The 13,908-nt window shown below is 41.9% G+C and overlaps 1 protein-coding gene across 5 annotated transcripts in view; it reads left to right on the top strand.

The window, feature by feature from the left end:
* Window positions 1–13,908, top strand: part of THADA (THADA armadillo repeat containing) — an 828,919-nt gene that overhangs the window by 34,032 nt on the left and 780,979 nt on the right. For all 5 annotated transcript variants that reach the window (XR_003855359.1, XM_029593321.1, XM_029593322.1 and 2 more), the window contains exons 5-6: window positions 8,550–8,698; window positions 9,831–9,863. Coding sequence is in view for 4 of the 5 variants with exons in the window: in XM_029593321.1 (XP_029449181.1) it covers window positions 8,550–8,698; window positions 9,831–9,863 (182 nt within the window). In the remaining variant the exon portion in view is untranslated. The remainder of the gene's footprint in view (window positions 1–8,549; window positions 8,699–9,830; window positions 9,864–13,908) is intronic.

The following is a 13,908-nucleotide window of genomic DNA, read 5'->3' as shown; positions in this document are numbered from 1 at the left end:
ACAATTAGTAATGAAACCCACAAGGGAGGGTGTGATCCTTGATCTAGGGCTCACTACTGGGGACAATGTCTCTGATGTTTGGGTAGGGGCTCACCTGAGCAGTAGTGTTCATCAAATGGTATGATTCAGTATCACAAATAGGATACAGAGAAGTCACACAAAGACCAGGGTTTTGAATTTCAGAATAACATCCCCATTTTGATAAAATTTGTATCTGGAGGAAGAACTGGAAGACTGGAAGAATATGGATGAGGTGGAACAACAGTGGGCCAAATTAAAAGCCAATTACAAGGCAACAAATCTATAAGTTAGGAAAGTAAAGAAGAGTAAGAGGAAAAAGAAAATGATCTGGTTCTCTAAGGAGCTAGCTGTAAAAATTGAGGGGCGGATTTTAAGAGCCCTGCTCGCCTAAATCCGCCCAAATCCGGGCGGATTTAGGCGAGCAGGGCCCTGCGCGCCAGTGAGCCTATTTTACATAGGCCTACCGGCGCGCGCAGAGCCCCGGGACTTGCGTAAGTCCCGGGGTTTTCTGAGGGGGGCGTGTCGGGGGCGGGCCCGAACCGCGCAGCATTTTCGGGGCGTGTCGGGAGCGTTCCGGGGGCGGGCCCGGGGGCGTGGCCGCGCCCTCTGGACCCGCCCCCAGGTCGCGTCCCGGCGCGCTAGCGGCCCGCTGGCGCGCGGGGATTTACGTCTCCCTCCGGGAGGCGTAAATCCCCTGACAAAGGTAAGGGGGGGGGTTTAGACAGGGCTGGGCGGGTGGGTTAGGTAGGGGAAGGGAGGGGAGGGGTGAGGGGTGAGGGGAGGGGTGAGGGTGAGGGGAGGGCAAAAGAAAGTTCCCTCCGAGGCCGCTCCGATTTCGGAGCGGCCTCCGAGGGAACGGAGGTAGGCTGCGCGGCTTGGCGCGCGCCGGCTATACGGAATTGATAGCCTTGCGCGCGCCGATCCAGGATTTTAGCGGATACGCGCGGCTACGCGCGTATCTACTAAAATCCCGCGTACTTTTGCTTGTGCCTGATGCGCCAGCAAAAGTACGCCAAATCGCGCGGTTTGAAAATCTACCCCTAAGGCAAAAAGAACAGCATTTGAAAAGTATAAAGGATCTCAAAATAAGGAATACAAGGAAGAATATCTATAAAAATGAGGGAGATAGAGAATGAAATCAGGAAAGCAAAATGTCAAGCGGAAGAAAGAATTGCCAAAGAGGTAAAGAGAGGAAAAAACATTTTTCAGATATATTAGAAAAAGAAGGGAGGCTCAAAGTGGCATAGTGAAATTGAAAAGTGACAAGGAGCACTGTGTGGAGAGAGATAAAGAAATGGCGGAAATATGAAACAAATACTTCAGTTTGCTATTCACTGTAAAGAGAAGGTCTGTTGCTAGTTGACAAGACCGTAGATGGAGATGGGGTAGATGAAATTCTGTTTACAGAAGAGAATATATGGGAAGAGCTAGGAAAACTGAAAGTGGACAAGGCCATGAGGCTGGATGAGGTTCATCACAGGATACTGAGGGAGCTCAGAGATGTGCTGGCGGGTCCTCTGCATGACCTGTTCAATAGATCGCTGGAAATGGGAGTGGTGCAGAGTGACTGGAGAAGAGCAGTGATGGTCCCGCTTTACAAGAGGAGGCTGGAAACTACAAGCCAGTTAGCCTCACCTTGGTGGTGGGAAAATTAATGGAGACTCTGCTAAAGGAAAGGATAGTAAACTATCAACAGTCAGGAGGTTTGCTGAACTAGAGGCAGCATGGATTCACCAGGGGAAGGTCATGAGAGACAAATCTGATAGATTTTTTTTTTGATTGGGTGACTAAAGAATTGGATCGAGGAAGAGTGCCTGATGTGATCTACTTGGATTTTAGCAAAGCTTTTGATATGGTTCTGCATAGGAGGCTTGTGAATAAAACGAGAAGCTTGGGAGTGAGCGCCAAAGTAGTGGCCTGGGTTGCAAACTGGCTGACGGATAGAAGACAGCGTTTAATGGTAAATGGAACCTATTCTGGAGAGAAAACAGTGTTAAGCGGAGTGCCACAAGAATAGGTGTTGGAACCGCTTCTATTCAATATCTTTGTGAACGACATTGCGGAAGGGATAGAAAGTAAAGTTTGTCTGTTTGCGGATGATACTAAGATCTGCAACAGAGTGGATGCACTGGAAGGAGTAGAATGAATGAAAAGTGATGTAAGGAAGCTTGAACAGTGGTTGAAGATATGGCAGCTGGGATTCAATGCCAAGAAAAACAAAACTTAACCAGCTGCTCCTACTCACCTCAAGCCGCAACTGCACCATCGTCTGCGAAGGGAGGCCTGCGCGATCGGCGCCCAGACCCGTCGGGGTAAGGCCTTTTAATTTCCCTTCCCCCCGGCGAGCCTGACCGTCGATCTCGCGGCTGAGCGGCAGCCCCTCGACTCCTAGGCACGCCCACCACTGCGAACAGCCAATCCAAATCGAGAGGGACTTTTAAACTTCTTCACCCTCCGGCGCCGCGATTAAACAAAACTTAACCAGCTGCTCCTACTCACCTCAAGCCGCAACTGCACCATCGTCTGCGAAGGGAGGCCTGCGCGATCGGCGCCCAGACCCGTCGGGGTAAGGCCTTTTAATTTCCCTTCCCCCCGGCGAGCCTGACCGTCGATCTCGCGGCTGAGCGGCAGCCCCTCGACTCCTAGGCACGCCCACCACCGTGAACAGCCAATCCAAATCGAGAGGGACTTTTAAACTTCTTCACCCTCCGGCGTCGCGCGCCGGCGTCGCGCGCCGAAGGAGCACGGCAAAGGGGCTTGCCCCTTTGTGCGTCCCTTCGTGCACCCCGGAGGCACAACACGCTCCCTTAACAATCAACATCTACCACTCTTCTTCAATTACCAGTCCTTCAAATCACTCGACCATTCTCCAAGCCTACAAGCAATCTGCATTCTAACTGCACATCTCATTCAAACCTCAATCACAAAACTACTGTGAATCTCTCCTACCTATCCACCCCCATTCATACAACAAACCATTAATTCTTCTCTTCAAAAATAACAACAAGACATTCGACTATTTCTAACCATCATGCTCTGTGGTCTCTCGATTCCGATTCTCCATCACAGAAGACATAACGCAACTAGTAAGTCTCTGATTTCTCATCCTCACACCTATAAAGCCCTCATTCCCATTATTGCGTCTCCCTTTACACAATTACTAGGGCTAACATTTTTCTCACTATTTCTATTCAACGCCCAATCCATCACTAAGAAAACGCCCATTCTCAACGATCTTCTCCTAGACGCAAATCCTGACGTATGCACTATAACAGAAACTTGGCTCAAACCGACAGACACTGCACTAATTAACCAATTACCTACACATTCATATGACTTCTTCTCAATTCCCCGACAGAAAAGAAAAGGTGGAGGAATTCTTCTTGCTACCAAAAAAGATTTGAATTTCACCCAATACACAGTCAACTCTCCTAACAAACTGGAAACAGGCCTTTTCAAATCAAACTATCTTCAAATCCTTCTTGTATATGCTCCCCCAGGCCTTCTCGACTCAGATGCCTCTCCTCTTCTGGAATTAATAGTCTCCCACATCAATCTAGATTCTCCAGCAATTATACTCGGCGACTTCAATTTACATATTAACAATCCCTCTCTATCTACAAATGGGAAAACTCTCATTACCGCCTTATCTGCTTTAGGTTTCAACCAAATTATCAAGGAGCCCACCCATAAAGCAGGTCACACATTGGACCTCATCTTCACTAATTCTGGTATCTCTAATTCAACTCAACCAATCTGCGAACCAGTACCCTGGTCGGACCACTCTCTAATCTCGACCACCATCACACTTGCACAAAAAAAACAGCTCCCTCGCCCCTCAACAACAATTCTCCTATAGGAAAATATGTACATCCGAGGACCTCCACAACCACCTAATTTTAGAACTTCCCCATATGGACCTTTCCTCTCCAAATTCAGCACTTCATTCTTGGAATAATATCACAGAAACTGCAGCTAATAAACTCTGTCCTCTAACAACTAAAAAACTAAAACACAACCTTCCAAAAAAACAACCATGGTTTAATGAAGAACTACAAAATCTAAAACTTTCCCTCAGACGGAAAGAAAGCAAATGGCGCAAATCTCCTTCAGCGTCCACCCTCTCTACCTACAAATTTGCTCTCCATCACTACAAAAATTCCTTGCTAAAAATCAAAAGAGACTTCTATGCTCATAAGATTCATCATATGATCTTTGATGCTAAAGCCCTATTCGCCTACGTCTCCAACTTAACTCAAATCCAAATACCTGACATTCCATTTAACAAAGCCCAAGAAAAAGCAGAGGAACTTGCCCTCTTCTTCAACAACAAAATAGCCAACCTTCTTTCTAAGAATTTGCTCAATACTTCTTCCCCTCATAGTACCTTTATACACCATAACAAAAACATCTCACTCAACACATTGGAACCCACTACAACTTCGGAAATCCATAGAATACTGAAAAATATGAAACCATCGACACACCCATTAGACCAAATCCCTTCCAAATTACTCCTCCTTATTCCGGACACCATATCCAAAGCTCTGGCGGACATAATCAATTGCTCTTTATCTAAAGGACTCTACCCTGACGACCTCAAAATGGCATCAATCAAGCCCTATCTCAAACCTCCCGTTCATTGCTAAAGTCATGGAAAAACTGGTTAACTCTCAATTATCAGACTACCTGGAAGATCACAAAATTCTCTACCCTTCACAATATGGCTTCAGGAAATCGTTAAGTACAGAATCTCTCCTAATTTCCTTAACAGACTACCTCATCCTAGGCCTAGACAAAGGCCAGTCCTATCTTTTGATTCTCTTGGACCTCTCAGCCGCCTTTGATACTGTTAACCACTCCATGCTCTTAAACCAACTATTGAACATCGGCATAACGGGCTCTGCACTGTCCTGGTTCCACTCATTCTTAAAAAATAGAGGCTTCAAGGTAAAAATACACAGCAAAGAATCTAAACGCTACCCTTCATCACAAGGAGTTCCCCAGGGTTCATCCCTCTCACCTACCCTCTTTAACATCTACCTCCTCCCTCTCTGCCAGCTTTTAACCAATTTGAACCTTAAACACTACCTGTATGCCGACGATATCCAAATTGTAATACCAATCAAAGAATCCATTAAAAAAACCCTCGAGCTTTGGGATTATTGTCTACAAGAAATCAACTCCCTCCTTTCCAGTATGAATTTAATCCTAAATTCCTCAAAAACGGAACTCCTTCTCATATCCTCTGAGATCTGCCACACACCCACAATTCCTCAAACTAATTTACAAACAACAAAAGTAAGAGATTTGGGCGCAATCATCAATAATAGACTTAATTTAAAAGCTTTCATAAACCAAACTACTAAAGACTGCTTTCATAAACTGCATGTTCTAAAAAGAATAAGACCACTGTTCCACAACCATGACTACAGGACTATCCTACAAGCAATAATCTTCTCCAAGTTAGACTATTGCAATTCTTTATTATTAGGTACCCCATCAGCACACACCAAACCACTACAAATGGTTCAAAATACTGCAGCCAGAATCCTAACTAATACAAAGAGAAGAGAGCACATTTCCCCAATCCTTAAAGAATTACACTGGCTACCAATTCATTTCAGAATTCTTTATAAGTCAATCACCATAATCTACAAATCCATCCAACAAATCGCCCCTCTCAACCTACAAATCCCTTTCATAAAACATACTTCCTCCAGACCCATAAGAGAGTACTACAAAGAGTCACTACAAGTACCGCCTTCCAAAACTTCCCTCCACATAACTTACAGAGATAGGGCTTTCTCCACAGCAGGACCCACGCTTTGGAACTCCATACCAACGGAACTTAGACAGGAACCCTGCTTACTGACTTTCAGAAAAAGACTTAAAACATGGCTTTTCAAACAAGCCTTCCCAGACGCAGATTAAAAACTATTCTATCCGATTTTCAACCTCCAATCAACATATTTTATTATTATAACCATCCTGGTATCCTACCCCTAAGCATTATTATCATCCAGAATCTTCATTACTTATGATTTCGCCTTTATTGTTAAACTACATACTTGTACGGAACAATTCATTGTAATTCTCAAACATCCATTTTTGGAAATTCCTCCATTCTACAGGTTTATACACTTTGTTAAAGTTTCTATCTTGTCTTCTTCTTGCTCCTAGTTGTACGTCTCCCTGTTTATTGTAACTGCATCTATATTATTTATAGTTCATATTATTTCGTTCTCTGTTCCGGTTATCACCCATTGTTTATTGTAAACCGGCTTGATGTGATATTTTCACGAATGCCGGTATAGAAAAAATTAAAATAAAATAAATAAAGAAGTGCAGAGTCATGCATCTGGGGTGCGGTAATCCAAAAGAGCTGTATGTGATGGTGGGTGAAGTGATGTTGTTCATGGAGCAAGAGAGGGACCTTGGGGTGATAGTGTCTAGTGATCTGAAGATGGCGAAGTAATGTGAAAAGGTAATATCTAAAGCCAGAAGAATACTGGGCTGCATAGAGAGAGGAATAACAAGTAAGAAAATGGAGGTGATAATACCTTTGTACAGGTCTTGGTGAGGCCTCACCTGGAGTACTATGTTTAGTTTTGGAGACCGTATTTCAAAAGGAACAGAGAAAAGATAGAGGCGGTCCAGAGAAGGGCGTCTCCATCAAATGACTTATGAAGAAAGTTTGAAGAACCTAAATATATATACCCTGGAGGAGAGGAGGTGCAGGGGAGATATGATACAGACCTTCAGATACCTGAAAGGTTTTACTGTTGTACAATTGACAAACCTTTTCCGGTGGAAAGAAATAGTAGAACCTAGAGTGTCATGAAATGAAACTCCAGGGAGGATGATTCAGAACCAACATCAGGAGATATTTTTTTCAAAGAGAGAGTGGTAGATGCCTGGAATGTCCTTCCAGAGGATGTGGTGAAGATGAAAACAGTAAAAGATTTCAAAGGGGCATGGGGATAAACACTGTGGATTCCTAAAGGCTAGAGGATGAAAATGAAGAAAAGAGTGCATGGGGTAACTTATTGGTGTGGCGGTTATTACCCTTAACCAATAAGCCTTCATACTGTTGATGCAACTTCATTATTGCTCTCTACTTCAATGGCAGGGGGAAAAGGGGAATTAGATTCAGACAGCAACCAATAAGGACTTTGAATTTTACTGCTTGGAAAAACAAATAAGCATGGGGGTAACTTGCTGATGCAGCTGTTAGTACCCTTAACCAATAAGCCTGATACTTTTGATGCAACTCCAGCATTGCTCTCTGCTTCAACGGCAAGAGGTAACAGGGAATTGGACTCAGACAGCAACCAACAAGGGCCCTGATTTTGACGGTCTGGGAAACTGATAAATATGGGGGTGACCTGTATGGCATGGCAATGCTACCATAAGCTTGCTGGGCAGACTGCATGGACCATTTGGTCCTTTTCTGCTGTCATTTCTCTATTTCTGTGTAAGTTGTCTGACTGGTTATTGCATCCTAAGTGATCTCCCTCCTTTCTATGTGGTCTCTTGATATGAGCCTCACATGGCAACTGCCATTTGCATAGCATAGCAGCTTCTTAAAGAAAATTTTATTGCGCTTGTAATTGTGGATATTGAACTTAGAAGGCTAAATATTTTTTAGTAGGTTAGGAGAAACACTTTTCTACATAAAGCAGGCAAAATAGAATGTATCATTCAATATTCTATTACTGCCGACTTCATATGGTGGTCTTGTATGAAAGAGACCGAAGATACTAACCTTCCTACTGATGGCTGTTTATGCAGTGCTTTATTTATTACTAATTTTGATTTGTGTTTTATCATTGCTAAGATGTGACATTTAAAAGTTGCAGGGTATAGAGACTGTTTTGAAATAAAGTTTAGTTTATATCTCTGTTCAGTGAGAGAGATCTAGCCTAGTGATTGCCAACCCTATTCTGGAGACAAACGTAACCTGGCCCTTTTTTTTAGGATATCTATAATAAATATGCATTGGAGACCCAGGATATGCTAATTAGCTCATGTATATTTTTTAGGCTATCTTAAAAACTAGATCGATTAGGTGTGCCTCCAGGACAGCGTTGAAAGTCAACTGGTCTGTCTGTCCATTTCTGTGTCAGTCCCTAGAGATCTGACATCATTCTGCTTTTTCAGGATACCCACAAGGAATAGTCATGACGCAGTTGCATATATTGAAGTTGATTACAATATGGTTAATTTGAATATTTGGTTATCCTGCTGACTGGAGCTGGTTATTCCTAATCTATACATTGTCTCCCCTACCTTGCCCCATTGGAAGAGATGTGCATGCCTTGCACTGACCCAGCTGGGTCACAGAGCACTTCATTTGTTTACCATGTCCTTGTACAGTTTATACTTTTTCCTCATTCTGTCTTCACATGGTGTTCTTGCTTTTTTTTCCTACATTTTCAACATGCTGTAATTTATCAGTTGCCTCTGACTGAAGTATTTTCAGGCAGCCTGGTTTAAGTGTGCGCTTTCTTTTATTTGTATTCTAGTTCACTGAACGCCCTTCCAGACCAGTTTAAAGCCGAAGCTGTGCACAGTTTTACCAGACGCCTTAGAGAAGAACTTGGGAGCACAAACACAAACCTGTTTAGGAAAGTGATCGAAAATCTTGCATCCTGCATGGACAATTTCAGTATAGGTATTTCATTCTTGTAGGGTGGCTAAGAACTGCATTTATTTTGTTTTCATCTTGCTATAGCTGTAATTGTTTGGATACTTATTATGGTACAATGTAGCATCTTTATATAGTTGTTTGCTAGCCTTTTATAAGGTCTTTTTCTCTAAGTATTTGATGCATAGAGACATTTTTGAACCAGAGTGGTGATTTTAAAGCTTGCAAAAACTGTTTTACCTGACTTGGACCCTTAATGGTTTTCTTGAATTTTGTATCTGAAAGGAAAATCTTCATTGATCATGGAACATGGAAATGTTATAATATATTTATCCTTCTTTTCCAAATACTTTTATTTTGTTGCCGTATGTGTCTTACTCTTACCATGTTGCACTTTGTGTATCATTTGCCCTATGCTTCCACGGGCTTATTTTTATTTCTCTCTTCATTTCAAATTCCCCCCTTACCCTTTTCCTTCCCATGATTATAAAAAGAACTACGGCCCGGCTCCATTATTAATTAGATTTTTGTTAATACCATTACCTTCTAGGTATATACCAGTTTTTTGTATTTTTAAATTTTATTTAAATTCTATTTTATTTTAATTTTATTTTTCATTTTTAACTTTGTAAACCGTTTTGACAAAAAAAACCTTGCTTTGAAAAACGGTATATAAATACTTTTAAATAAAATAAATACATTTAGAGGGCAATTTTTCATAAGCCAATTTACCCAAGAAAAAGTGCCATCTGGAAATGGTCCACCCTGAACCTGGTAGAAAAAAACGCTTGTTCCTTCAGCCTTGTTGGAGGAGGCATTCCCTGGGGTTTGTTTAGGATGGGGTAGGAAAATAATGCATGCAGATTGCATTTTCAAATCTCTGCATGCTGTTGTCCTTGAAAAAAGCACCCAGAGACAAAGCAGGTGCAAGTATTAGGTGATACTATGTACCGGCAGCACATTTCAAAGTGATGGTGAGCACACACTTTCACTTGGGAAAATTGGTGAAAACCAGTGGATAAGAAGTATCCACCGACTTTGCAGCAGGGCAGGTAGTTTGAAAATAGACCCCCCTCCTTTTCCTTGGGAGCTAAATTGTACTAAATAATTGCTAGACAGTGCTTAAATAGTGAAATGTATATGTTTCCTTTCCTTACAGGTACCACCTGTATTACAGATATATTCATGGAAGGTGAGTTCTTACTAGAGAGGGTACCCTATGATACTCTAGAGCAGAGCTTTCCAAACTTTTCATGTTGGTGACACACTTTTTAGACAAACATAATTTCGTGACACAGTAATTCAGACTACCAGCAAACCAGAAGTTAAAGGTTAAACGAACAAAATGTATTTCAACAATTTATGTATGTTTCCTTAAATATATACATAAATAAAATGTTTCACAACACAACCTATCTCATAATAAATATTTGCAGGCTTCCACTTCCTCCATGCTGATCTCGTACATTGTGAGATCGGCATAGAGAAAGTGCTACTCTTGCACATTCCCAAAGATTACATGTGCCAATCACTAAAAAGTAATTTTTTTTTTTTACCTTTGCTGTCTGATCTTAGTTTTCTAATCGGTTGGTCACAGGCTTTTTTTTCCACCTTTCCTTTCTTGTTTTTTTTGCCAATTCCTTTTACAGGGTCTTTTTTTCTATTTCTTTTCTCTCCATCTGTCTTCCCTCAAACACACAATCAGGTTCTCATTCTCACACGCTATCTCACACATTCTCACACACACAGACTCTCACTCACATGCAATCTCACACATCCACAGCTCTCACTCTCACATGCCTCTCTCTCATACATACATACATACTGTCTCTCTCGTGCACATGCTGTCTCACTCTCACACACACAGGCTCTCTCACTCCTACATGCTCTCTTGCTCAAGCACAGGCTCTCACTGGCACATGCTGTCCCTCTGCACGGGTTGCCGAAGGATGGGCTCTTCAGGAGGCCCTGATCTTCCCTGGCCGTGACATGGGATCTGCAGCGGCCCTGCTATCGGGTTTCCTCCTCTTCTCGGGCTGCCGCGACGTGGGATCCGCAGCGGCCCTGCTATTGGGTTTCCTCCTCTTCTCGGGCCGTCGCCACGTGGGATCCGCAACGGCCCATTAATGCTGCTCTTCTTCTGTACGCAGCAGATGCTCCTCCTCCTTCCTGCCCACGCGGCTCCGGCAATGTTTTTCTTCCAGGGCTGCACAGGCAGGAAGGAGGAGGAGTGAACGTGACCCTTTTCTTCGGGCCGTGGTGATGTAAGCTCCACCACTGCCCGCCGATCTTCCTGCTATAGTTCCCTGCTTCCGCCGGCCCTGTGGACCGGGCGACACACCTCCACACTACAGGCGACACACTAATGTGTCCCGACACACACTTTGGAAAGCTCTGCTCTAGAGATACACATGAGTGTAGAGCCTGGTGACAGGCCCACCTAGTCTGACCATGTCCCCTTCTTGTTGCAACATCGCAGACCCTGTTTGATCTCTGGGTTTTCTCATGCTTCTGTACCGTCAAGTATGGTTTGTGATTGTCCCATGTGTTTTGAATTACAGTATTGGTTTTGCTTCCTTCATCTCCACTGGGAGGCTGTCTCTTGTATCTTTCTGTGACAAAATGCTTTCTTACATTAATCCTCAAACTGATCCCTTATTTTAGAACATCCTTTCATCTGGGAAAAAGCTTACCTCATGTGTTTGAATATCATATTCTGCCTCTGCCTTCTCTCCTGTAAGATCTACATATGTAGATCCTTATGGCTCACTTTATAGGGCTTTTGTACTAACTGCACCATTTTGGTAGTTTTCTTTTATTTAACATTTGCTTGGTGTATTAACTGGTTATGTTTTATTTAAGAAAACCTATTTATGCATTAATAAATCCAGACAAACTAAATCTAGTGACTGTACAAACAACTGACAATAAAGGATAACTGGATCTGCTTACAGTGTATGGTGTAAGCTCTCTTGAAGAATAATTATATCTTAGGAAAAAGGTCCAAAAATTCCACATGGAATTTTCAGATTTGTTGCAAGAATGACTTACATTGGAAAGACAGAATTCCCATTGACCAATCTCTTGTCCTCTGCATTGGTTATGAGATCAATGAGAGTAATAACTCAATCTCATCCTTGTGAAATAAATTAGACTATGTAACAAGCAGACCTTCCTACATTATTTTAAACCCATCTGCAGCCTAAAGTAGGGGACAAGGATCATTATGTAGTTATATGTCGCCCCGGCCAAAGAAACCTCACAAAATTACAGGGCCTAAACATTCAGTTCTACCCAATCCAGTGGACAGTTGGTTAAGTCATAGGGAAACTGAAGAATTTAGAGCTGCAAATAAGAGAATCATTTTTGAATTTTAAAGGGCAGGTTACAAGAAAAATGACCTTTTGAATTTGCAGTGGTAGAGTATTCTAATGAAAAGATGAAAGGGAGTGAGAAGCTGTTTTAGAGCAGAGAGCTCATTTTAGCAGGCAGGAGAATCCATAATGGATGCTAGTGACCTGCACAACCACAGTGCAATACTCTTCTAGATGGATAGTTTCTTTGCATGGTTTGCTCACTCTTCTCTATGATTAGATACCGGGATGTGCTTTCATTTTGAAACAATATGAAAACATCAGCAACATTTTGCAGAATGAACTGATAGAAACACATTTCCATTTTATTTTATTTATTTATTTATTATTACTGATTTTTTATTTTTATATACCGACATTTGATCTGAGATAAATCACATTGGTTTACATTCAGGTACTGTAGGTATTTCCCTATCCCCAGAGGGCTTACAATCTAAGTTTGTACCTGAGGCAATGGAGGGTAAAGCGACTTGCCCAAGGTCACAAGGAGCGATAGCGGGACTCGAACCCTGGTCTCCTGGTTTGTAGTCACTGCTCTAACCACTAGTTTATTCCTCTTCCACAATAATGCTCACCCTTTAGTAGACATTAAATAAATAATTTTAGCGTTACTAAAACAAAAGAAAACTAAACACCATCCTCCTGCCCCCCCCCCTAGAAACCACGTTTTTTTTCTCTGTCCACTCTTGTTAGATACATACATGAAATAATAGTTTGTGTATAAACACTTGGAATCATAAATCAATAAAGTATGCTGTATAATATCGAAGCAGAATATGACATGTCATTTTAGTTGTGATTTTTATTAATCAAATAATGGTGGGGATGAATAGCCTTGTACCATTCCTTATTCAGGCTGGAATATTTGTGTGCAATCTAGGGTGCAATCACATTAATCCAGAGCTATGACTGTACAGTATATTGTGGTCCTGGTAGGGCATTTTATTACTGACAAAAGTGTACTTTATGGTTTGATTCCTGTAGTGTTGCTCTACATCAGGGATTGCACTTAATGAAAAAAACCCAAATAGGTGAAATGTACTTGTAAGTCACTATAAAGATACACCATAATTAATACTGAGATACAACTTCTATATAATGGTAAACAAATGTGCACCATTCTAAATTACATTAGTATGATCGTCATATATTTATGAAGATGCCAAATATATTCATACTCAGGATACCCTTAACCTGATATAAATTGCGTGAATATTCCAATCATAGGTCATATATAGACAGTTTCATTTTTCTTTAATTTTATTTAAACAAATAAAAAGATTAACTTACCTTCATGGAGAAATTTATGCACCTCTTAAAGTGCTGCCCAACACTGCTACAGAGTTTCGTAGTTAGAGACATATCTCATATTTTTGACATAAATCGGTTTGCCAGGGAGTCGGGTGTTTGCTTTTCAAGTTGGCGTCTCCCCGATTTACTAGATCAGGGGTTGGCATGCGTGCCAGGAACATGTTCCTCCAAGCACGCCATTTTGACTACTCAGTGTTAAGCACAGCATGTATTTTCAGAATTTGCAGGTCGAGTTTACTGCTCACGTGCTTCATAAATTTAAAAAAATGCCCATTTTGCTGATATTGTAGCACTGGAGCAGTATGGCAGATGGGTGGAGGCAGCATTAGAACAACTCTGACACCTCAAGCAGATTTCCACTGTAGAGAGTGGGGGAATGATGGACTGAATCCCCCCAAAATGTAACATTTCATAAGGAGATGTGGATTTTTTTGACATGCAGATAAAAAGTATTGCTGACCCCCCTTTTCCTCCCTACCCTAGTGTATATGTTCTGATATAGGGGGGTGGGGAATCATACATTTAAGCATAATCTTGGCTATTGTGAGATTT

This window comes from Rhinatrema bivittatum, chromosome 3 (genome assembly GCF_901001135.1).
Source record: "Rhinatrema bivittatum chromosome 3, aRhiBiv1.1, whole genome shotgun sequence".
NCBI classification, from domain to species: domain Eukaryota; kingdom Metazoa; phylum Chordata; class Amphibia; order Gymnophiona; family Rhinatrematidae; genus Rhinatrema; species Rhinatrema bivittatum.
Note: the sequence above shows the minus strand (reverse complement) of the source record. Positions and strands in the feature narration are given on the sequence as shown.